Source organism: Athalia rosae, chromosome 5 (genome assembly GCF_917208135.1).
Source record: "Athalia rosae chromosome 5, iyAthRosa1.1, whole genome shotgun sequence".
Taxonomy (NCBI): Eukaryota; Metazoa; Arthropoda; class Insecta; order Hymenoptera; family Athaliidae; genus Athalia; species Athalia rosae.
Window position 1 is genome coordinate 3,205,122 of NC_064030.1, and position 18,556 is coordinate 3,223,677.

At 47.1% G+C, this 18,556-nt stretch overlaps 1 protein-coding gene across 5 annotated transcripts in view; it reads right to left on the reverse strand.

Moving 5' to 3' along the window:
- The window catches only part of LOC105692891 (paired box protein Pax-6-like), a 58,041-nt gene extending 39,766 nt beyond the window's left edge, over positions 1 to 18,275 (reverse strand). Inside the window, exons 1-2 of one of the 5 annotated variants that reach the window (XR_007278342.1) lie at positions 15,428 to 18,030; positions 11,575 to 11,699 (exon numbers count right to left, since the gene is read on the reverse strand). Coding sequence is in view for 4 of the 5 variants with exons in the window: in XM_048654987.1 (XP_048510944.1) it covers positions 11,575 to 11,587 (13 nt within the window). In the remaining variant the exon portion in view is untranslated. Of the gene's footprint in view, positions 1 to 11,574; positions 11,700 to 15,427; positions 18,036 to 18,060 lie in introns of those variants that run through there. The other 4 variants (XM_048654987.1, XM_048654989.1, XM_048654986.1 and 1 more) reach the window with 4 other exon arrangements.
- Positions 18,276 to 18,556: the final 281 nt, after the last annotated feature.

Consider the following 18,556-nt stretch of genomic DNA (forward strand, 5'->3'; position numbering starts at 1 on the left):
ATTTTTGTCCGAGTTTTTTTTTTCTCTTCTTCGTCCCTTTTCTTTTCTACACTTTTTCTCGTGTTTCTTTCACCCGCACACCTCGTCGTGTAACCGCGCGCGCCGATTCTCTCTTCACTTTCCCTCCTCCTACCACTTTCTTTCCTCCCACCGTACGGCACCCCTATTTTTCCTATCTTTCCACGTGCTGAATATACGTGTCTCGCATTTAACTATACCTACGCACGGAGATAATGCACGTAAAACGCGTGCGATAATAATTTTTCCCTCGCTCGTCCTCGCTCTCCTTTTATTTTTACACAAAACGCTACGGAGTTTGATTTCTTTATTTTTGTTATTTCGGATGTGCATTCCAGTTCGAAATAATTGCAGGGATTTTAAAACGGATAGAGACGTAGCGGACGATGATCGGTAGCGTTGAAGAGGGCGGCTTTTCAGTTGCAGCAAAATTAGGTGATTCGTTGTAGGTGCCTTTTGTAGTCCTTTCATTTTGTCCGGTCGGGACGAAATGGGAGCTAGTAAATTTGAACGGAGTTGAAGAAACTTGCTCACATTGTCGAGTCGGTAGACCGGTGAAGAATTTCTTTTTTTTTCAGGTTTTTCCACATTACGAAGCGACCCGCTGCGTTTCCAAGTACCAATAACTAAACAGTGACATCCATTGAAATGGCATTTCGCTTATTCCACCGCTGCGAAAATTCAAGGTGAGTTATTGAAGTACGGAAAATCAGGTGTACGCTCGGTGTCGGTATGTATGCGTCGCTCGTACCCCTACCTACGTACACGTCTCAATTCCTTCTCTTCAGAAGAAGTGCTGAGCGTCGGTTGCCGCTGCAGTTTCCGGTCCGTATGAATGAATTTCGGTAGAGCCATTCGTGGCGCAGTCGTAAGGACCGCCACGCCGTCGAGAGTGTAGGAATACAATTCCTCCTTCCCTCCATAGAAACATAACCGATTCGGATATACTCGACGCGCCGTTCAATACGTCAAAAACTTCCAATAGCCGTTGTACAGCTAGTACCGCACTTTTAGAAAAAATATCCCCGTGCCTCCGGAGACACCCCAACGCCTCGATTTCTCCCGCTTCCCAACTTCGGTTGTACAAACGCCACGAGCTGACAGCAGTCAACCCCGGCTGATTGACAAATTTTCTACCCATGAAAGGCAAAGTTTTCCAACCTTCCGGTTCAGCCCTTTGTTTCATTCGAGACTTTTGTCGACGGCGTTTTTTTGGCGTTTTTGATCGTCCAAATTTCGCCGGTCGATATATCTCGATATCCGAGGAGTCCCGTGGTTTTCCATTTTCGTTACAGTAGAAACGGAACGTGTACCGCGGAGGAATGGGGTCTCGACCTGGATGAAGAGACTCGGGAGTCTATATTGAGATGCTCCTGTGGACGACGTGACGAGGGTCCAGCGGCGTCGCTGACCGCCAGGTATATAAACGGAGAAGGAGCGCGTCGTGAGAGGGAAAAAAATAAAGCGAATGAAGAGAAAAAAAAAAAAAAGAAAAAAAAAAAAAAGGAAAAAGATGTGTATAATATAATGCCCTTATTGTTGCGGACATGTTTTCAAAATCCTCTTTCCCCCATAGGAGATGTCTGACGGGACTTTCAATGCCCGCGTTTCTCTTCGAGTATTTCCTTCTATTTTTACTATTTGCCGAATATTTGTTACGTTTTGTTGCATTCTTTTTTTTCCCCCTCCCCCTCTCTTTTCCCTTTTGTACATATCTACTGACGTTTCCCTTATATTCTCAAAAGAACGCCGCTCGTTCTACCATATGTACTCGTATAATATTCCGCAGGGCTCGCACGCGGCACCCCATCCGATTATTGCCATTATTATTGTTAACATTATTTTGTCAGTTATATATTTTGGAAATTCTTCAAAATATCCGACGGTTATTAGCGTTATTGATGGCGCCCTTTTCACGGTCTACTTTTTATTCTTCTTTTTTTTTTTTCACAGGACGGACCCGCTGCCACTTACACGGAGCTTTTTTCACCCGATTAATTTTTCCACCTAACTTTGGGTGCACTGAACGATGCGCATATTGTTGCTGCATTAATGAAATTGAAATTTTCCCTTTGGATGTGCACGAACTTGATTCATCGACCTTCTTCTTCTTCTTCTTCATCTTTTTTCTCTCTCAGTCGAAGGTGACTGATGAGAACTCCGCAAATTATTTTTTTCGTTTTCTCCTCTCGGATTCGAGACGAGAAATAACGATCGTCCGGTCGTCTATTAAAATTCACGTATATTATTACCGCGTGCATATTATACACGCGAAATTCCGGTCTAGTTTGTTTCGAGGGCTCGTCGAGTGTGTGCCCCGCGGTACGATGGAAACTCGCAATTTGGCTAATGGTTGAGAATATTGAATGCCAGCGAGCGAGCTGAGATCGTAGGAACAAATAACTACCGGCGAACAAGTTGCGGAAGGTAAACGTTGAAGCTCCACTCGTATTAAATGCCGATACCTATAGGCACGTACCCCGACTCTGTGCGGAGACCCCACGCGCTGAATTCGCCTGAATCGGATAGACCCCGAGTGTTTTTTCCATCTAACATTTTTCACATTTTTTTTTTTTTCTTTCTTTTTTTTTTCCCCTCTTTTCGCTGTCTTACGCTTTGTCCTCCGATTTTTACATCCTGAGCGCGCCCGCGCTTCCGCAAGTAAAAGCGACTATTTTCGGTTCACTTGCCACACTGTTCTTTCGTTATTCTGCCCCATGAGGTAAAATAAAAAGAAGGATGAACAAAAAAATACAAAAAATCGCATCCACGTACGCACGTTGGTGTAACGCGAGAGCGACGTTCGCGCGTGTGCGTTCGAAATGGATTTTTTTCTAAAACCTGCGCAGGATAATACAAAGTTTTTAATCCTACGGTACAAACTGCAAGGTATAACACGACCGTACGAATAGGTGAACCAGCGAGATCGTAGTTGAGGTATTTGGGAATTAAGTTAATTGAGCGTGTCCCTCTAGGAGGAGAGCCGGTAGTGATCCCAGGGGATTTTCAAGGGGAAAAGTATCCGGCCCCGTCCGTTGCCGGCGTACGGCCGATGAATGAAGCGGTTTTGTCGGACGGTTCGCCGCTGGATACCGTTTTTCCGAATTTTCCGGCTAATTCGGTGAAAATAATTATCCAATTACTCGTGGCTACCGAAGAAGCTGGCGGTGGCCCCGCGGTACGTTTCGGGCGCAACGCGTAGCGGACGACCGCCTTACATGATTTGAGAAAAACGCGGGTAAAACGTAGGAGAAAACGAAAGGAAAATCGACTTACTCCGTGTTCGGTGTATACCCTACAGACCCTCCGGACCGAAAGCCACTTTGAGACCAGTCCGGCGCGGGCCAAAGCGGACCAAGACCTCCTCTCGTAAACGCGTTATTCCGCGCCAACGGATCTGTCAGAGCCGCTTCTACGCCGGCATTTCACTGCAGGGAAAAGACCGCTTTGCTCTTTGGTCTGGTGCGCCCGAAGCGTCCGGGTCTTCGAGTAAACCAGGTATAACTTCGCTACGTACGTACGTACGTACGTACCTGATTTTCGAATAAATATAACCAACGGAATTTACAAAGTCACGGACTCTCCAGCGTCAAAAAATATTTCGTGTACGGTAAATAATATAATTATTCTCCACGTAGCGTAAAAGTGAGTTTTTCCCCGCTTGGATTGGAAGGAGAAGAAAAAAAAAAAAAGAAAAACATCCGTAAATACTTATGATACTCATGCGAACGAAATGCGAAAATGCGAAATTCACGCAGGTAGAGTTCGTGAGGGAAACAGCAGCTTGCGTTGGACGAAGATTAAGCCGGCTGTCAGCGGAGACGTCATTCGGTCGGAATTTTGGTGAATTTCGAGGGAATCCTCGGTTGCACGTAGCGCGTACCAGCAGCAGCAGCCCTTCGCACACAGATCTTTGGTTTAGCAACGGGCTATTACCGAAATTCTGTAATGCCTGGGGGAAAAAGGATGGGGGGCGAGGGGTGGGGGGGAAAGAGGTAGGGGACTGATTCCTGAAATAGTTTGCCCGGGGTACCCCTGCGCTCCCCCTTATTTCCCTTCGCAAGGCAGCTCCGCTCTTAATAAGGACACAATCGTTCGCGATCGACGTACGCTCCCGACTACAATGACACGTATCCACAGAGCGCGTATTGTGGTTCGTCGACCACCGTGCGGACCACCGAAAACTTCCCTCTCCGATTCGGATTCCCTCCCATGGGAACCGATTCGCACAGAAGTCTTTACCGGGAGAGGGGGACCAGCAATACTGCACCTAATTAGGATCATATCGTGAAAACTGATCAACTCCATGTGGGAATATTTACACAAAATTATATTGTTGTTCGCTGGATGAAAAAAAAAAAACTTTTACCTTCGGTTAGACGAATTTCTTCCTTTCTTTTTTTTTTTCTTTTTTTTTTTTTTGACTCGGTCCTGGATCCCGGATCATCCCGGACATCCAATGAAGAAAATAAAAAGAATGAAAAACAGCTCGTCCCTTCCACGTGATTTTACTTATTCTTTTTTTCGCTTTTCCTTTCGCGACCGCAAACGTATAAGGATGTATAATACCTTTTTACCCCACGTGGAGTTGTGACTTTCGACAAGGTAATTGGCCCTCTTCCTCCGTCCCTCTTGCCACCTTTTCTCGCCTCTTTTTCTTCCCGAACGTTGGACCTTAATCCCATCAGAAGTGTCACAGCTTATTTGGCCTTGTTACGGAGATGAGAATATGGGTCAGCTTTATAGGTATGTAGCGGCCGAAAACGGACTTCAAAAATAGCGTTTTTGTGTCGGTGGTGAAGGTGGTCGACGAACGGCTAGGTATACGTCTACAGAATGCCCCTATAGATATACACAATACGAGAAAGGTGGTGGCAGGTGTGTACTCGCGCACCACCATTGTGCGGGGGCGGTCGTTCGTTCGAGTGCCTCTCCAGAGAGCTTTTCAAGTTATAGTTCGGGTGAGTCTCGGAACGAGAGAGGTACCTATCTCCGATGTCCCAACATCTCGAAGATCGAGGATAAAAATAAAAAATAAATAAAAGAAAAAAAAAAAGATGAATAAAAAAGAAGAGAAGCCGGTTTCGTTCACCTGCACAGACCGACGCAAAGAGTAGCGGCGCACATTTGTGCTCTCCGAGCACCGAGATTGATAACGAAGAAAAGAGGAAATTGAATAAAATATCGGTTTTTGATTTTTAGGCACGAAAGGCCGTGAGAACAGAAACGTGGTAAATTTTTCACTGGCGCTTGGAATCGATCATTGCAAAAAATAAAATGTTCAAATTCCGGGGTGACCCTGGGTGTATTTTTCTGCAGGCAAACCGCCTCGTATTAGCTGCGGACGGATCAGGTAAATTAGGTGAATTATATTAGGACGTCCGCCGTTCGTATTATACACGACGTAAGCGACTACCTAATACGTGTGTGGAGGTACCCCGAGGCTGAGGCATGCGCCTCTATCCGGGCTCGTTGCACACGGCCTCTGCCTTTGAACATGTGTATAAGCGCGGTGCACAATGAACAACTGATGTAATCTCCGGAAACATTTAGGGGGAATTAGACCGACAGTTGCTCCGTACCCACAGCCAGTCAGAGATCCGAAAACCCAATACCTTGAACGGGGCCTCGCAACACTGGGCCCCGATCCGCAGCTATATATAATATAGACTCATGCGTTGCATCGCGCGTACGTTTACCTGAGAGCGTTGCAGTTTGCGCCCCGACCGGGCTCCCTCATTTTTGTCAAAATATTTATTTTTACCAGACGACACACAATTTCGCCATTCTTTTTTCGCTTCTCGTTCTCCGTTGTTATACCTTTGTTCCGTCGATCCGAAATTCGATTGATGCGCGTCGTACATTCGACGAATCAGATAGCAGCGAACCATTGTCAGAGAAAACTGGCAGGTTGATAATTATCATCGCCATCTGCAACTTTGTGCCCGTTGTATAGAGAAAATGGAGGGTATAATGAAGGAACGACTGTTTGCGGCAATAAGTTATTATCATTTCGTATTCGGGGAGACAAAGGCGAAAGATGGCGTCGCGCTTTTTGCCCCTATGTACAAAGACGCCCCGGAGAAACTTCTTGCGTCATATTTGGAGAAGGGATGTATATATGTATATATTATTTTTTTTCACTTCGTCTTCCATCCTTTTCTTGTACTTTCTTTGCTTCTTTTTTCGCCTTTCTTTTGCTGTGCCGCTTTTATCAACACCCCCGAAAAGTCACCCCTTCGACGTAAAAGATGATCGCACCTCCCCGCGTTATACTTTACGCCGTATGTGCGTATATATACGTATACGACTCCCTCTCATCGAAGTTTTTCTCTTCATTCGAAGACAGTCTGCGCTCCGTCGTATAAGATAAATACTTAATCTCGGTGTAGTGCCTCGGAGGGGGGGGGGAGTTGATTTTTATTCCATCGAAGACGAAGGGGTTGACCTTCGGTAGATTTGTTGGGGAATCTCAATTCTAGTGGAAAAGAGGAATGGCCGTGGACGCGAACCCTGCACTCGCGAGGACATGCTCAATGTTACGGATTCTGGAACGCGGTGATCTAATTCGTTCGCTTTTTTTTTTTTTTCTTTTCAGCGCCCTAACAGGCAACTTAAATCAGCGCGAATCCCCTTTGGAGAGGCCAAGGAAGAAAATCTCGGGGAAACACGAGTGTCCGAGAAAAAAAAAGTCGTATAGTTTTACACGTGTCTTCGAAATTCATGAAATCGCCTCCTCGGTATAACAACGACGTTTGGGAATTTGTCTTTATTGTGCCAATAAAATTTCGTTTCGTCTTTTCGTCTCTTTTGATTTTTCTTTCCCCTCCGTCCATATTCCCGATAAATTCGATAATTTTTACAGCGACACAGCTACACGGGGGTTGCGAATTAGAATTACTTCGTTAATACGTCTCTTCGGAGAAGGTGACGAAAAAGACGAAGAATTCGGCGTTAGGGGCGAGGGATCACAGCCGGAAGGACGAAGAGTGCGAAAGACCCGTATTTGCAAATCTCATATTATTCCCTCGCGTTTCCATCGCCGTCCACCCTTTCCTTTCCACCCCTTGGGAAAAGGGAAAAAAAAATAGCTTGCACACGTTTGATATATTTCCGCATGATAAGATTTCCCCGTAAAATTTCCAGAATTGTTGTCCGCCATCTTTGCATTCTCCGTTTTATCTGCTTCGCGTCATATACCGATCTCGCTCTACACCTTGTACAATATTAACATACGCGTCGGTTAATTAACGCGCGACAAGTGATTAGAGCTGATCGACGTTTCAAGTAAATCGCGGTGTTACTCCGAGTGACAAAAAGGCGACGCCTCGTAGTCCTTGAGACGCGTAACGCGCATTTATCGTACCACCTCGCGAGATCACGCGTTTAAAAATCGTTCAGAAAATGTGCGGGTGGGATTTCCTTCTTCTTCTTTTTTTTTCTTTCTTTCTCGTCCCCACCTCCGCCGCTGTTGCTTTTTCCACGAAAATCCCGCACCTCATCCTCATCTTATTCTTCGCTGGCCGCCTCAGATATTCGTCGGCGTGGGGTTAGCTACCCGTTTCTGTTTGAAGAGCCAAATTTTACAGTCGAATTCATCTGATGCGAATTGTACAGTCCCCGGCGCTTTGGCCAGGGCATATCTTCCTCCTCGGGAGGCAAGACACGTCCTTGGACACTTGCGAGAGAGAAGAAGAAGGAGAGGAGAGGCGAGGAGGAGGAGGAAGAGGGAGACGAACGAGTCGAGGGGGATGAGGATGAAAAAGACGGGGGGGTGGGCGCGTGCCATGTGGTGGTCCGAGGTGGAGAGACGAGCTTCGTTAAATATATCGGAGAAATAGGAGATGCGGAGCTAACTGAGCTCAAAAGAGGCGTGTAGCGTGGAAGAGATCCTGGGGGCGACGGAAGGAGGGCGGAAAAAAAAGAGAAGAAGAAGAAGAAGAAAAAAAAAATTAACATTTACGTCTCTCTTTCGCTCGTCCGCTCCGCCCGCGTTCCCTCCTTCGATCTCCGTCCTCGAGTGTGCAGCGGGTGAAAGTTTAATTGGAGAACGAAAGAGAACCCCGTAGGGCTGAAGTAGCTCCGGAGTAAACAACGGTGCTCCAGAGTTCTTGGCACGCGTGGTGAATCAGTCTTCTTCGGTATATTGCGCCTCCGTTCCTTTGAAGACGTCACCTTGTCGTACGCCCGAGTCATCTCATGCAGAATTTACGACCACCTTACAATTCCGATACACACGTACGCACCTAACCGCGTGCGATAATTATACGCGTACACGTAGGTAGGTATGACACACCTTAGTTACTCTGCAAGTTTTTTTCCCCTCCCTCCCTCCCGTTTTTTTTTTTTTTTTTCTGTCGGTTTTCCTACCTCGCGTCGCTCCGAGCTTCAGCCGTGATATTAATTGAATGAAACTTGTCGCCGAGAGACGGATGGATGGGTCACGGATGGTTGAATAGAAAAATGGACGGGTTACGGGAGTAACGCGGAGTATCATCTCCTCGTGTAAACTCGCGGAGATCAAAAAGACCCAGCAAGGTTGAGAGTCTTTCGGTCTTTTGGCCTTTTGCTCTTTTGCTCTTTTGCTCTTTTCCACAGCGGGTAAAAAAGACGCGGTGTCCTTGTTCAGTTTTTCTCTCTTCTTTGTCTCTTCCTTGCCGCGGGGTGTGGGTCGCGTACGGGTATCCGCGTACCGTATAACCCGGGTCCCCGCGTGCGTGCGGATATAACGCGAGGCCATCTCGTTTGTCGGTTTTTTATTCGCTCGCGTGCACCCATCCCTTCGGCGTGCATCTGCGCCCTTTTCGCCTCTCGCAACTGTATATTCGACTGCGTACGTACCTCGGTAGGGGTATACACTCCTACGCGGTATCTCATCTCGGAGAATTCAGAAACGATCGATGCGAACGCTCCTAGCTTCGTCGACCCTCGCTGCCTCTGATCCTTTTCTTAAACCCTCATATTCCTCAAACTGTACATCCTTCACCGCGTCTTCTCATACCTCTCATCCCCCTCCACCCCGGGCGCTGAGTCGCGCACATTTTCTAGGGGGGGAGGACTACGCTGACGTCGGCGTGTCATTTCATAATTGAGAATAAATTATTCACCTCTTTTTTTTCCCCCGTTCTTCTCCTTCCCCCCGCTATCTTTGACCAGTCATCGTCTTCTCTCCTCGTTTGCGTCCTCTCTGCTCATTTTCCATCTGCTCGACGTATCACCCGGATTCGGCGCCCCTTTCCACGAACTTCTACTTCTTTCTCCGGTTCTGTACGGTTTTCTTGACCGCGTTGGATGCGGTTGACCGACGTCACGAGGAGCGCGGACGAGAGGCGGGTGGTGGACCGTCTTGTCATCGGCTTTGTCTTACGCGAACCGTCCGGGTGTGAAACCCGATCCGTTGCTCGGTCTCGGCACTCCGGTTGGTTCCCTCTGGACCGAGTGAACGCCGACTTCAAGGACTCGCGGTGGCGTTAACTCGAGCGCAAACACCGGGATCGAGCCATTAGGCATTCGTTAACCTCTGATTGGCTCTCCGCCGTCGCTCCTGAGGCGAGCTCCTCTCCATTTCCACCGTATTTACGGTCCCACTACTCCTCGTGGATTCCCTCCCACTATACGCGCCTTACTCACGGACTCCTCGCCGTCCTTCCTTTGGCGCGAGAATTTCTCGCGCCAACAGGTTGACTTCGGGAACGGAATCCCGGGCGGCGTTAAGATTACAGAAATGTATAACGCCTTCCGCTCGCCTGTTACAACTCACCTGTACGGAACGGACTCGTGATTAGGTCGGAAAATAATTTAACCGAATATAATTTTCAACGGGGAACTCAAACTCCGTATCGATTCACGGTAATGGGTGCAGGAATTTCTGGAAGCCGGTCGAACCAGATTTCGGGACGGCGAGTGGGACCCTTCAGCGGGGCCGACTCTCTCGATTAGATGGGAGGATATTTGTTGCCGTTGCAGACGGTTGGTCGGGGTAATGATTTTCCTCCAGGCATCGGAAGGAAGAATTTTCAACGTTACAATCATAAACGCTCCTCCGTTCAAAAATCTGCTGTGAGAAGCGCCAATAATTCGCACGCGTCTAATGTAAGGTACACTAAAAGCCAGTTAAATGGCACAGAAGACATTCGAAAGCCAATTTATCCGATTGATTGATCAAACGGTCTTATGTAGGCCAGAGTTTCAAAGTTTCGGAGAGCGAAAATAAGGGAGTCCTTGTGCACGGTCGGGATGTCGCGTACGCGTATACTCAACCGATTTTATCTAGATCGTGGCACCTGGAGACAGCCGGCGGACAGACTCGAAGTTTTCGTATCGGACGGACGATCTTCCGATCGAATTTTCCGATCGCATCGGATTCCGGGTCAGTTAAATAGCGTGAAGATCTCTCGAGAGAGGCACGTTGCAGGACGACTCGATGTGGGATCGGGCGAGTCTCGCAGAAGAGTAAAATCTAGAAATCAATACCGAGATGACCGGGAGACGTGGGGGGGGCGAAGGGGACTCTTGTTTAACGTAGGAGCGGAACCGATGAAGAACGAACGAAGGAAGGAAGGGAAAGAGACGAGGCATTTTAGAGAACTGCCACGCGGACGAAGAAAATTCACCCCTTGTCACACCCGCCAGCCACCCTCTACCTCTTGCAGACATAGCCCGTCCCGATTCTTCGGCGTTCCCCCCTGGATGTCGCTGTTAAGAGGAAGAGGAAGAAGAGACTCTCTCCGCGGAGAGCCTCTCCATTCAGGACTAATGGGGTTAAACGCCCCGGTCGTCTGGTCACCCTTAACAGAAACTTCTCGAATACTCCCGAGCATTTTTCGGTCACCGTACACTTTCCCGTCTCATGTCCAAGTTAATTTCGGGACACGGTGAAAATTGAGGCGTTCCAAAAAAAGCGTCGACTTTTTTTTTCGTCTCACGAAAAAATGTGAGGGAAATAATTTTACGCTCGCCAAACGAAATTTATCGTTTAGATTTCGGGTGGAAATCGGAGGATGTGGGAGAGCTCCCAACGAACAAACTAGACGTAGATTTATTTTCCGGCGATTCGGTAGAAAACAAATAAACTCGGTTATATTCCACGTACCGATTTCCCCCACCGGCAATATTATTAGCCGAAATTCTTCCGCTCAATTCTACGCCGCTATGTCGTATATCATTTTCCAATCCGACGTTCGATTACGACGTAGGCCATATCTCGGACGATTATGATAAAACCCGTATGGAAAGACGGAACAATCTCATACGCCATATATTCCCATCTATACGTACGCGGATGTGGCTGACATGCTTTTGTCATAAAGTGAAATACCAATCTCAAGCTACGCTTAAAGACCGTATAAAATATCGGCTAACGTGGGCGAGTTTTGCTCCGACGATCGATCCTCCGGATTGCAACGGGACATCGGTAATCAGCCCTGTATACCGCAACGAGTCTTACGTGTAACACAACATTTGCCGTCGCCTCTCCCGATATTTTTCTTTCATCTTATTTTCCACGGACGGCAGCACAGACACACGGAATTTACCCAGGGTGGTTGTAATTCTTACCTTTGTGAGCCATGTCGTCAGCTGTCACCGAAGCGAGGAGGCCGGTAGCGCCCGGCCATGGAGCGACCGCAGCCCCCAATTGCTGCGAAGGCAGAATCTTCGGGCCTTTTGAAGCGTCTGGGTCACTGTCAACAGAAATTAAATCAATCTCGGTTAATGCCGATCTACCAAAGCACGAGATACGTATATCGAGTTACGAGATCTCTCCCCCCCCTCCCCACTATATCCTCCTCTCTAGCTATGCGCTTTCGCTTTACACCGTTCCTTACGTAACGCTATACGTACACCTCTGCTGCAGCTCTTCGTTACTGGAAAGTGGGTAACTTTGAATTGTACGAAATCAAAAGCGTGAACGTACCACCGAAAAAAATGTCACTTCGAGTATCAGATGCTCGACTAAACATTTCACATCTCACGGTGAACGGGAGAATAAAAAAAAAAAAAAAAAAAAAAAGACTCCATTTTTGCACCTGTAAGTATATCCTCACGGGATACAAACACGTATCCTTATGCCCTTTACGACGTCGTAAGCGAGGTCGTATAACTAAATCATTGGATAACAAGGTATCGGAGCTGTGTTATCGGAACGCAGGTGGATTTGAATCGCTCCAAAGTCACTCTGTGATGCCAGTGCAGCGAATATACATAACGTAGTTATACACCTATTCGTCTGGGTGTAGCTGTGCGCAAATAAATAAGCTCTCCCCCGCGCTCTTATTCGTTGCTCCACTTTGCTCGTCTTTATTCCACCTATAGTATATCGCGCGTACGTCGAGCTCGTTCAAATGTAACCAAGCACGTTGCCGTTATACATTTGAGATACGGTGCCCTCCGTGAACGAGTTTAATTAGTAAAGCATTCGTATTCCTATTTACCTTAACGCGCCGAGCGACCTGCAATTGTGCACGATTGTGTAACTATATACCCTACCACAGTCTATAACGTCCACGATGTATACATATACATCCGAATAAGGTATTGCGCACCAGATGCCGTCTATTCTCGATTGTATTACATCGCTTTCGCATTGACGAACCTCAAACCGAGCGAAAACGGAAATGACGAATGAGAAAGAATCATCAATCGCATATCGCTAATATCCAAGTATCTCTTTTTCTCTTTATCTAATTTCGTTTCGGCACGTTCGGTCGATCCGAAAATCTGACGACCGCTTTGAAACGCAGACGATGCGACTGCGTTGTGCGGGGTGATTTTCGAGAGGTGGCGGCATAGGGGGTTGGGGGGTGGGTTGTTGCTCTCGTAATCCGGGCACTAATTATCGCACTTAGCCCTCGCGCACTTTACCCTTGCCACTGACTGGCGGGGCTCGTACGTGCAACACGAGCGGTACACACGGGAGCTACCGTTGCCGCTGTTGCTGCTCGGAAATTGAGAAAGGTAACGGGGGGTGAGGGGGGATGCAGGGGGGTTAGATTCGCCGTAGTTCACGTGCGCGAGGCACATACGCGCTCACGTTTACATTCATAGCCACACATCTTCCACGGGCGGAAGGAGAGTCACTAGAGAGCGATAATTGCAACACTTGACTGCCTCGATGTGCGGTTACATGTGCATCACCAACGGTATAACATGCATAACTACTCCGATGTACGGTGTATGGGGGAAGGGGGTAGCTACCGAGTACCGCGAACCTCGCGATGTCACATCAGACTTTCCGAGCTTTTTTTTACCACCCCTGCAGCGGAACGATAACATTGGCGAAATGAATACGACGCGCGACTTTCTTTCCTTCGATCACCATTGTACCGATCGGATCCGTGTAATTCGATTGACCCTGAGCAATTTTTTGATCGGAGGATGAAAAAATAGAAGTTCTCACCCTTTTTGTCCGTTCATCTCGTTGCGGCTTTTGCGCAACACACGGCGACGATGATGATTTGAAAATGTTTTTACGAACGCGGTGGTGGAAGAGTCGCGACTTTTGTTGGTGCAGGAGTTATTATAATCTCTACGCATACCTGTGCAGGGGTTGCGATGAATGAAATGCGTTGAAGAAAAAATAAGCCCGGGCCCGCACGGTTATACCCCGCGCCGTTAAAAATGGAAAATTATAATAATAACGTTAATGACACCTGCTCAATTATCACCTAACGGGTTGCACAGAGCGATTATAATTATTTCGCAAACAGCAGCTACTCGTACGTATGCGCGATATTTTTGTACGGGGCATCCCGTTGTTCCTCGTCCCTCGAATGCAGCAACTTTTTATTTCTCGCTCTCGCGTTATGTCACCTGTTCGTAATTGTTCGTCTTGTTATTACGTATTACCCCTTTGAACTACACCGTGATAAGTGCATCAGCTGCGTTCAGACGAATGTGGGGAAAAGCGTGAATATCACTCGCTCGTTGTATCGTCGCAGATATATTCTCGCGAATTTGGATTCGAAATAAGCAAACGCCGCGATATGTGGTGGGAATATATAGAGGCTCGCTCGGTTCGTTATTATATTCGCACGCCATGCGTACGATTCGGTCGATTTGCATAAATCTTGCGACGGGCGTGATTAACGAGAGACTCGAGATTTTCCTGGTGCAGGTGGAAAGAAGAAAAAAAAAAAAAAAAAAATCAGAGAGGAAAAACCCGCCTCAAGCTTTACGCGTACAACAGAATCCGGTCCGAAGTATAATTCTAATTGTAAGTCCGCACAAAAAGCTCACTACCTCCGAGGGCGTCAAGGCGTTAAACGCAATTAGAAGTGCTTTCTATTATTCCGTCTATTGTTCGATGCTCACTCGCACGCTTGTTTATTTATTTATTTTTTTTTTCCTTTCTTACGTTTGTTCGTTCGTCGTTGTTCGGTTCTCCGTTTCAAAAAAAAAAAAAAATCAAATAACAAGAATCGCACCGACGCCGATGATGATGATTAAAATCGCGTGAATTCCGCTCGCGCTCCTCGATTATGACGCGAATGAAAAAAATTGGAGCAAACTCCTCATGGATAATAATTTTTACTTATCGAAGTACATATGTCCTCTCAGCATACCACATCGTCGCGAACGACGGAACTCGATCGAAGTTCCGATGCGATCACACCGCGAACAAATTTTGGTAATTAATCGAGCGGAGACGTCTACGCCGGGACGAAGAGCCGCTAATTTTTCGGCTGAACGTTAAAATACGCGGAAACTCGTTTCCTCCCTTCGGATAAATTTTCTCGTTGCATTGTTCGATTCGTGTATAAATTTCCCGTCTTTTCCCCGTACTTTTACCCCGGTAAGGTTCGCTTGTTGATTCGATACGCTCGTAACTCTACGGCTGAGACTAACGTCGCTTCCTTTTGTGTTGCAAATCGTTTTGCCACAATAGCAACCACCGCTCTTCGTACCATATATAACTGTATACATATACCGCGTACCGTATACACGCTACCCCCGCGTTCAAAATCACGCGTCGCTGATTGTACGCGCGTCAAATCTGTTTACGGTTCGATTCCTTCTTCTCGCTTCCCTCCTCCTCCTCTCTGCGCTTTCTGTCGCCGCGTTGCGCACACACACACACACGCACACACAGGATGGGTACAAATCAAATTCATACGTGTGATCTACTCGCATATCGCGATTCGTCGTTGAGGAGAAAAAAAGAAAAAAAAAAAAAAACACCGATAATCAGCGAATTCTGATGAAAAAAAGCTAGCGTTTTATCGTAGAAAAATTAATTGCAGATGTAGAGCTTTGGACACAACGCGGGGTGCATCGGTTGGATTATGCATGGGGTGAATTCGCCGCTTCCGGTTTTGATAAAATAATAATTTGTTAAAAATTGAATGTTGGAATAGGTTTTGGATTATTTAAAAAAATGAAAAATTCTTAAATAGCGATCGTATAGGCTTACCAATATTGCTCTCCCGTCGGCCGTCGAATAAGTCCTTTTTCACTGCTTACAATTACCACTTGCCTTATTAAGTAGTTCTAGTCGTATGTCTACCGTGAGTTCGGCAGTCCTTACGACGGATGTATATTTGCACTGTTTTTAGTTATTGATGTTAAATATTTTGAGGAAAAAAGGAAAAATTGTTCTATGTATCGTTCTCGGGGTGGAAGTCAATCGCGATGTAAGGGTCCCATCAGCTGCTGAGCGATTGACAGTTCATGTAACAGCGCCACAGACTCGGTTGAGACGAACTTGATAATTAGCTTACAATACACATGAGATATAATCGTGTATTATAGCAAAGTTGCACAGTTTAATCGAGCAACTTTCAAATAATCGTAAATGATAAACGCCTGTATTTTCATATGTGAACCATATTCCGCGGGTAAAATGTTCTCGTTCTTCCGTAAGGGTGCATAGGGCACGAAGCTCGTGCTCGAACTCCGGTTCATTTACGAAGTTACGTTAAAAAAACCCCGTATACCGACGACGACGACGAATTATGAAGAAAACGAAAAAAAGTAAATAACGGAAAGAAAATAAAAACCATCAATTATATTCCACAATATATATTAAAACTTGGCTGTCAATTTTTAACATCACTCGTTTAATCACTGTTGGGGAACGAAGGATTAAGATTTTTCCTTGAAATTATTTCGAACCCTTGCGGATCGTCGAATTCTCTAAATTGACGATAATTTATTTGTCTAATACGTTTAGTTTATTAATTACGTACTCTGGTGATAAATTCGCCAATGGACGCGAGGCACGTTAGGTTTTTTTTTTATTTTTAAATGCGCGTGTGTGTGTGCTTGTGTGTTTTGTGTTTCGGTGAAATTGTCATGAAAAATTTTCGTCAAATCATCATCTCGGCAATAATTTGTCTTTTTCCTGATCCGTATAAATTTCGAGCGTCGAATGCGTTTATATTTTACGTGTGTATAAATCCGGATGCACATACATATAGATGGATACCGCACTGTCAGCGTCCAAAAACTAAGCGAAAACCAAGGTGCCGGAGCGGTTTTAATTCGATGTGTACCGCGTGCGCTCACGGCGACAGTAGATGTGGCACGGCGTCGGTAACGTTCCAGCAGCTCTTTCGACGGAGGTGCTCTACGTTTGGGCGCGCGCGATGGTCTTTAGGATTTGAGAGCTCGCAAAAGCTCTTCCAGTTTTACGTGGGGTGGGTAGTTGTGGCGGCGGTGGTGGTGGTGGTGCAAGCGTTGGAAGTAGGAGGAGGTGGGCCGAGCGTGAAAGAGGAGGACGAGGACCGAGAGGAGCGAGGGGACGGGGCTTGGTTTCGTGTTTAGTAGGAGGGTTGAGGGGCGGGGAGGGATGGTGGCCAGAAACAGGGGTGGGAGCAACGTGGGTTACCTACGAGGACCGCGATCCCGTTCACGGGCATATCGCGCTGCTTTTCAGTTCTCGGGTCAGGTTGGGACTTACATCGCGCGTAGACTGACTAGCAGACACGGGGTGGATAAAGGGAAAGGGAAAGGGACGGGACGGGAGCGGGGAAAAGGGCACGCTGCGACCACCCTTTTGGGAGTCGAGGTACGGGGTGGACGCGCGTATCCGCCAATCGGAACGGAGATTTCGTCCCCACCTCACGCTCTCGCGATCCCTTGCCGGGATACCAAAACCCCTCACGTGACATCATCGATTCTGAATGGTGGAAATGCTCAGCGATGCGGAATACACACTGGGGGGCGCTCACCTCAGATTTAAAACAGGGGTGGGCGCATGCGCCTTTTTTAAACGGCCCTTTCGAACGCGAATGTATAAAAGGGAAAAATCTCCGATCGTTTTTATTTCAGCCAAGGATATCTACGCGACACCGTCTACGAGCGTGAACGGTATAGTTCGCAATCATATCGTGGAACAAAAAAAATCCTCAAGGAAATGGAAAATAGATGTCAACACGTACGAACGATTATAACGAACGATCGTTACGCGGTTCATGATCAGGTTGCCGCACATATCATGCGTAGCGTGGATATAAGTTATTTTCGATTTAAAGGTCGTTACGCTTATCGTTGGCTCAACAGCTGTACGTGCGTGTACTTTACACAATTCACGTGTATAATGTTATATCGAATTCGTAAGCGTTTGCGTACGTTGATGAGATAGAAAAAAAAAAAAAAACTTTTCGGCGTAATATAAAGTTTATAACAATCTACACACTCGTATCAATATGTGAGTATAAATAGTCGAGGACCAGCTGTTGAGCGATGACGAACGGCGCATGTGGGCATACGTTTTACGAATTTACGTGTACAGGTATGTCAAGACGATGAGGTAAACGGGGAAAAAAAAATTGTTGTTCGCGCGTTATATCCGGTGCAAACATTTGGACAAAGTGAGCTCTCGATAATCAAGGATTTCTATAATTGAAGCTCGGTATTCCGCGGGGTTCTATGTGGCTATATAAATACAGTAGCGCTAGGAGATATTAAAATATAATTGGCATCGGTCCCCCTTTTCCGTGTGCGAAATATATTTCGGGGGTGCCACCGAGGGGTGGTTGGCAGTTCGCGTTATGAACGGTAGAATGCGCTAGGGGTGAGTCACTCGCTCCGAGCTTTTCCTACCGAAGGGTATAGCCCCACTGTACTCGTGGCTCCTGCCGCCGCCACTGCCGCTCAACGTCGGCGGTTGCCGCTTATGCTGCATCCCCCGTGTACGCGCGTCGCCCTTTTCCTCCCTTGTCAGCTCTCGGGTGTTTCGCCTCCCTTCATCCCTTACGCTTCGCTTAGGACGGCAGCGTGCTGCAGGAGCCGGTTTTACACCGTCGAGTTACTCCGTACCATTCGTTCTCCGATCCCAACCCCCTGCCCCCCTGCCCCCCCTGCCCCCCCGCTCCTTTCCGCCGACTTTGAATTCACAAATGGTATATCGTCGCAAATGACACTGCGACTCGGTTCGGACGAGGGACGACGACTCGAGAATTTGAAAAACCTCGCGACCGAGGAAGTTTGGAAAATAACTCTCGTCGATATCGCAGCGCAGACCAATGAACCGGAGCTACGCCACACTTGTTTTTTCAGCGGTTCGCAAATATGTGCCAAAGTGTGCAAAGTTCACCGT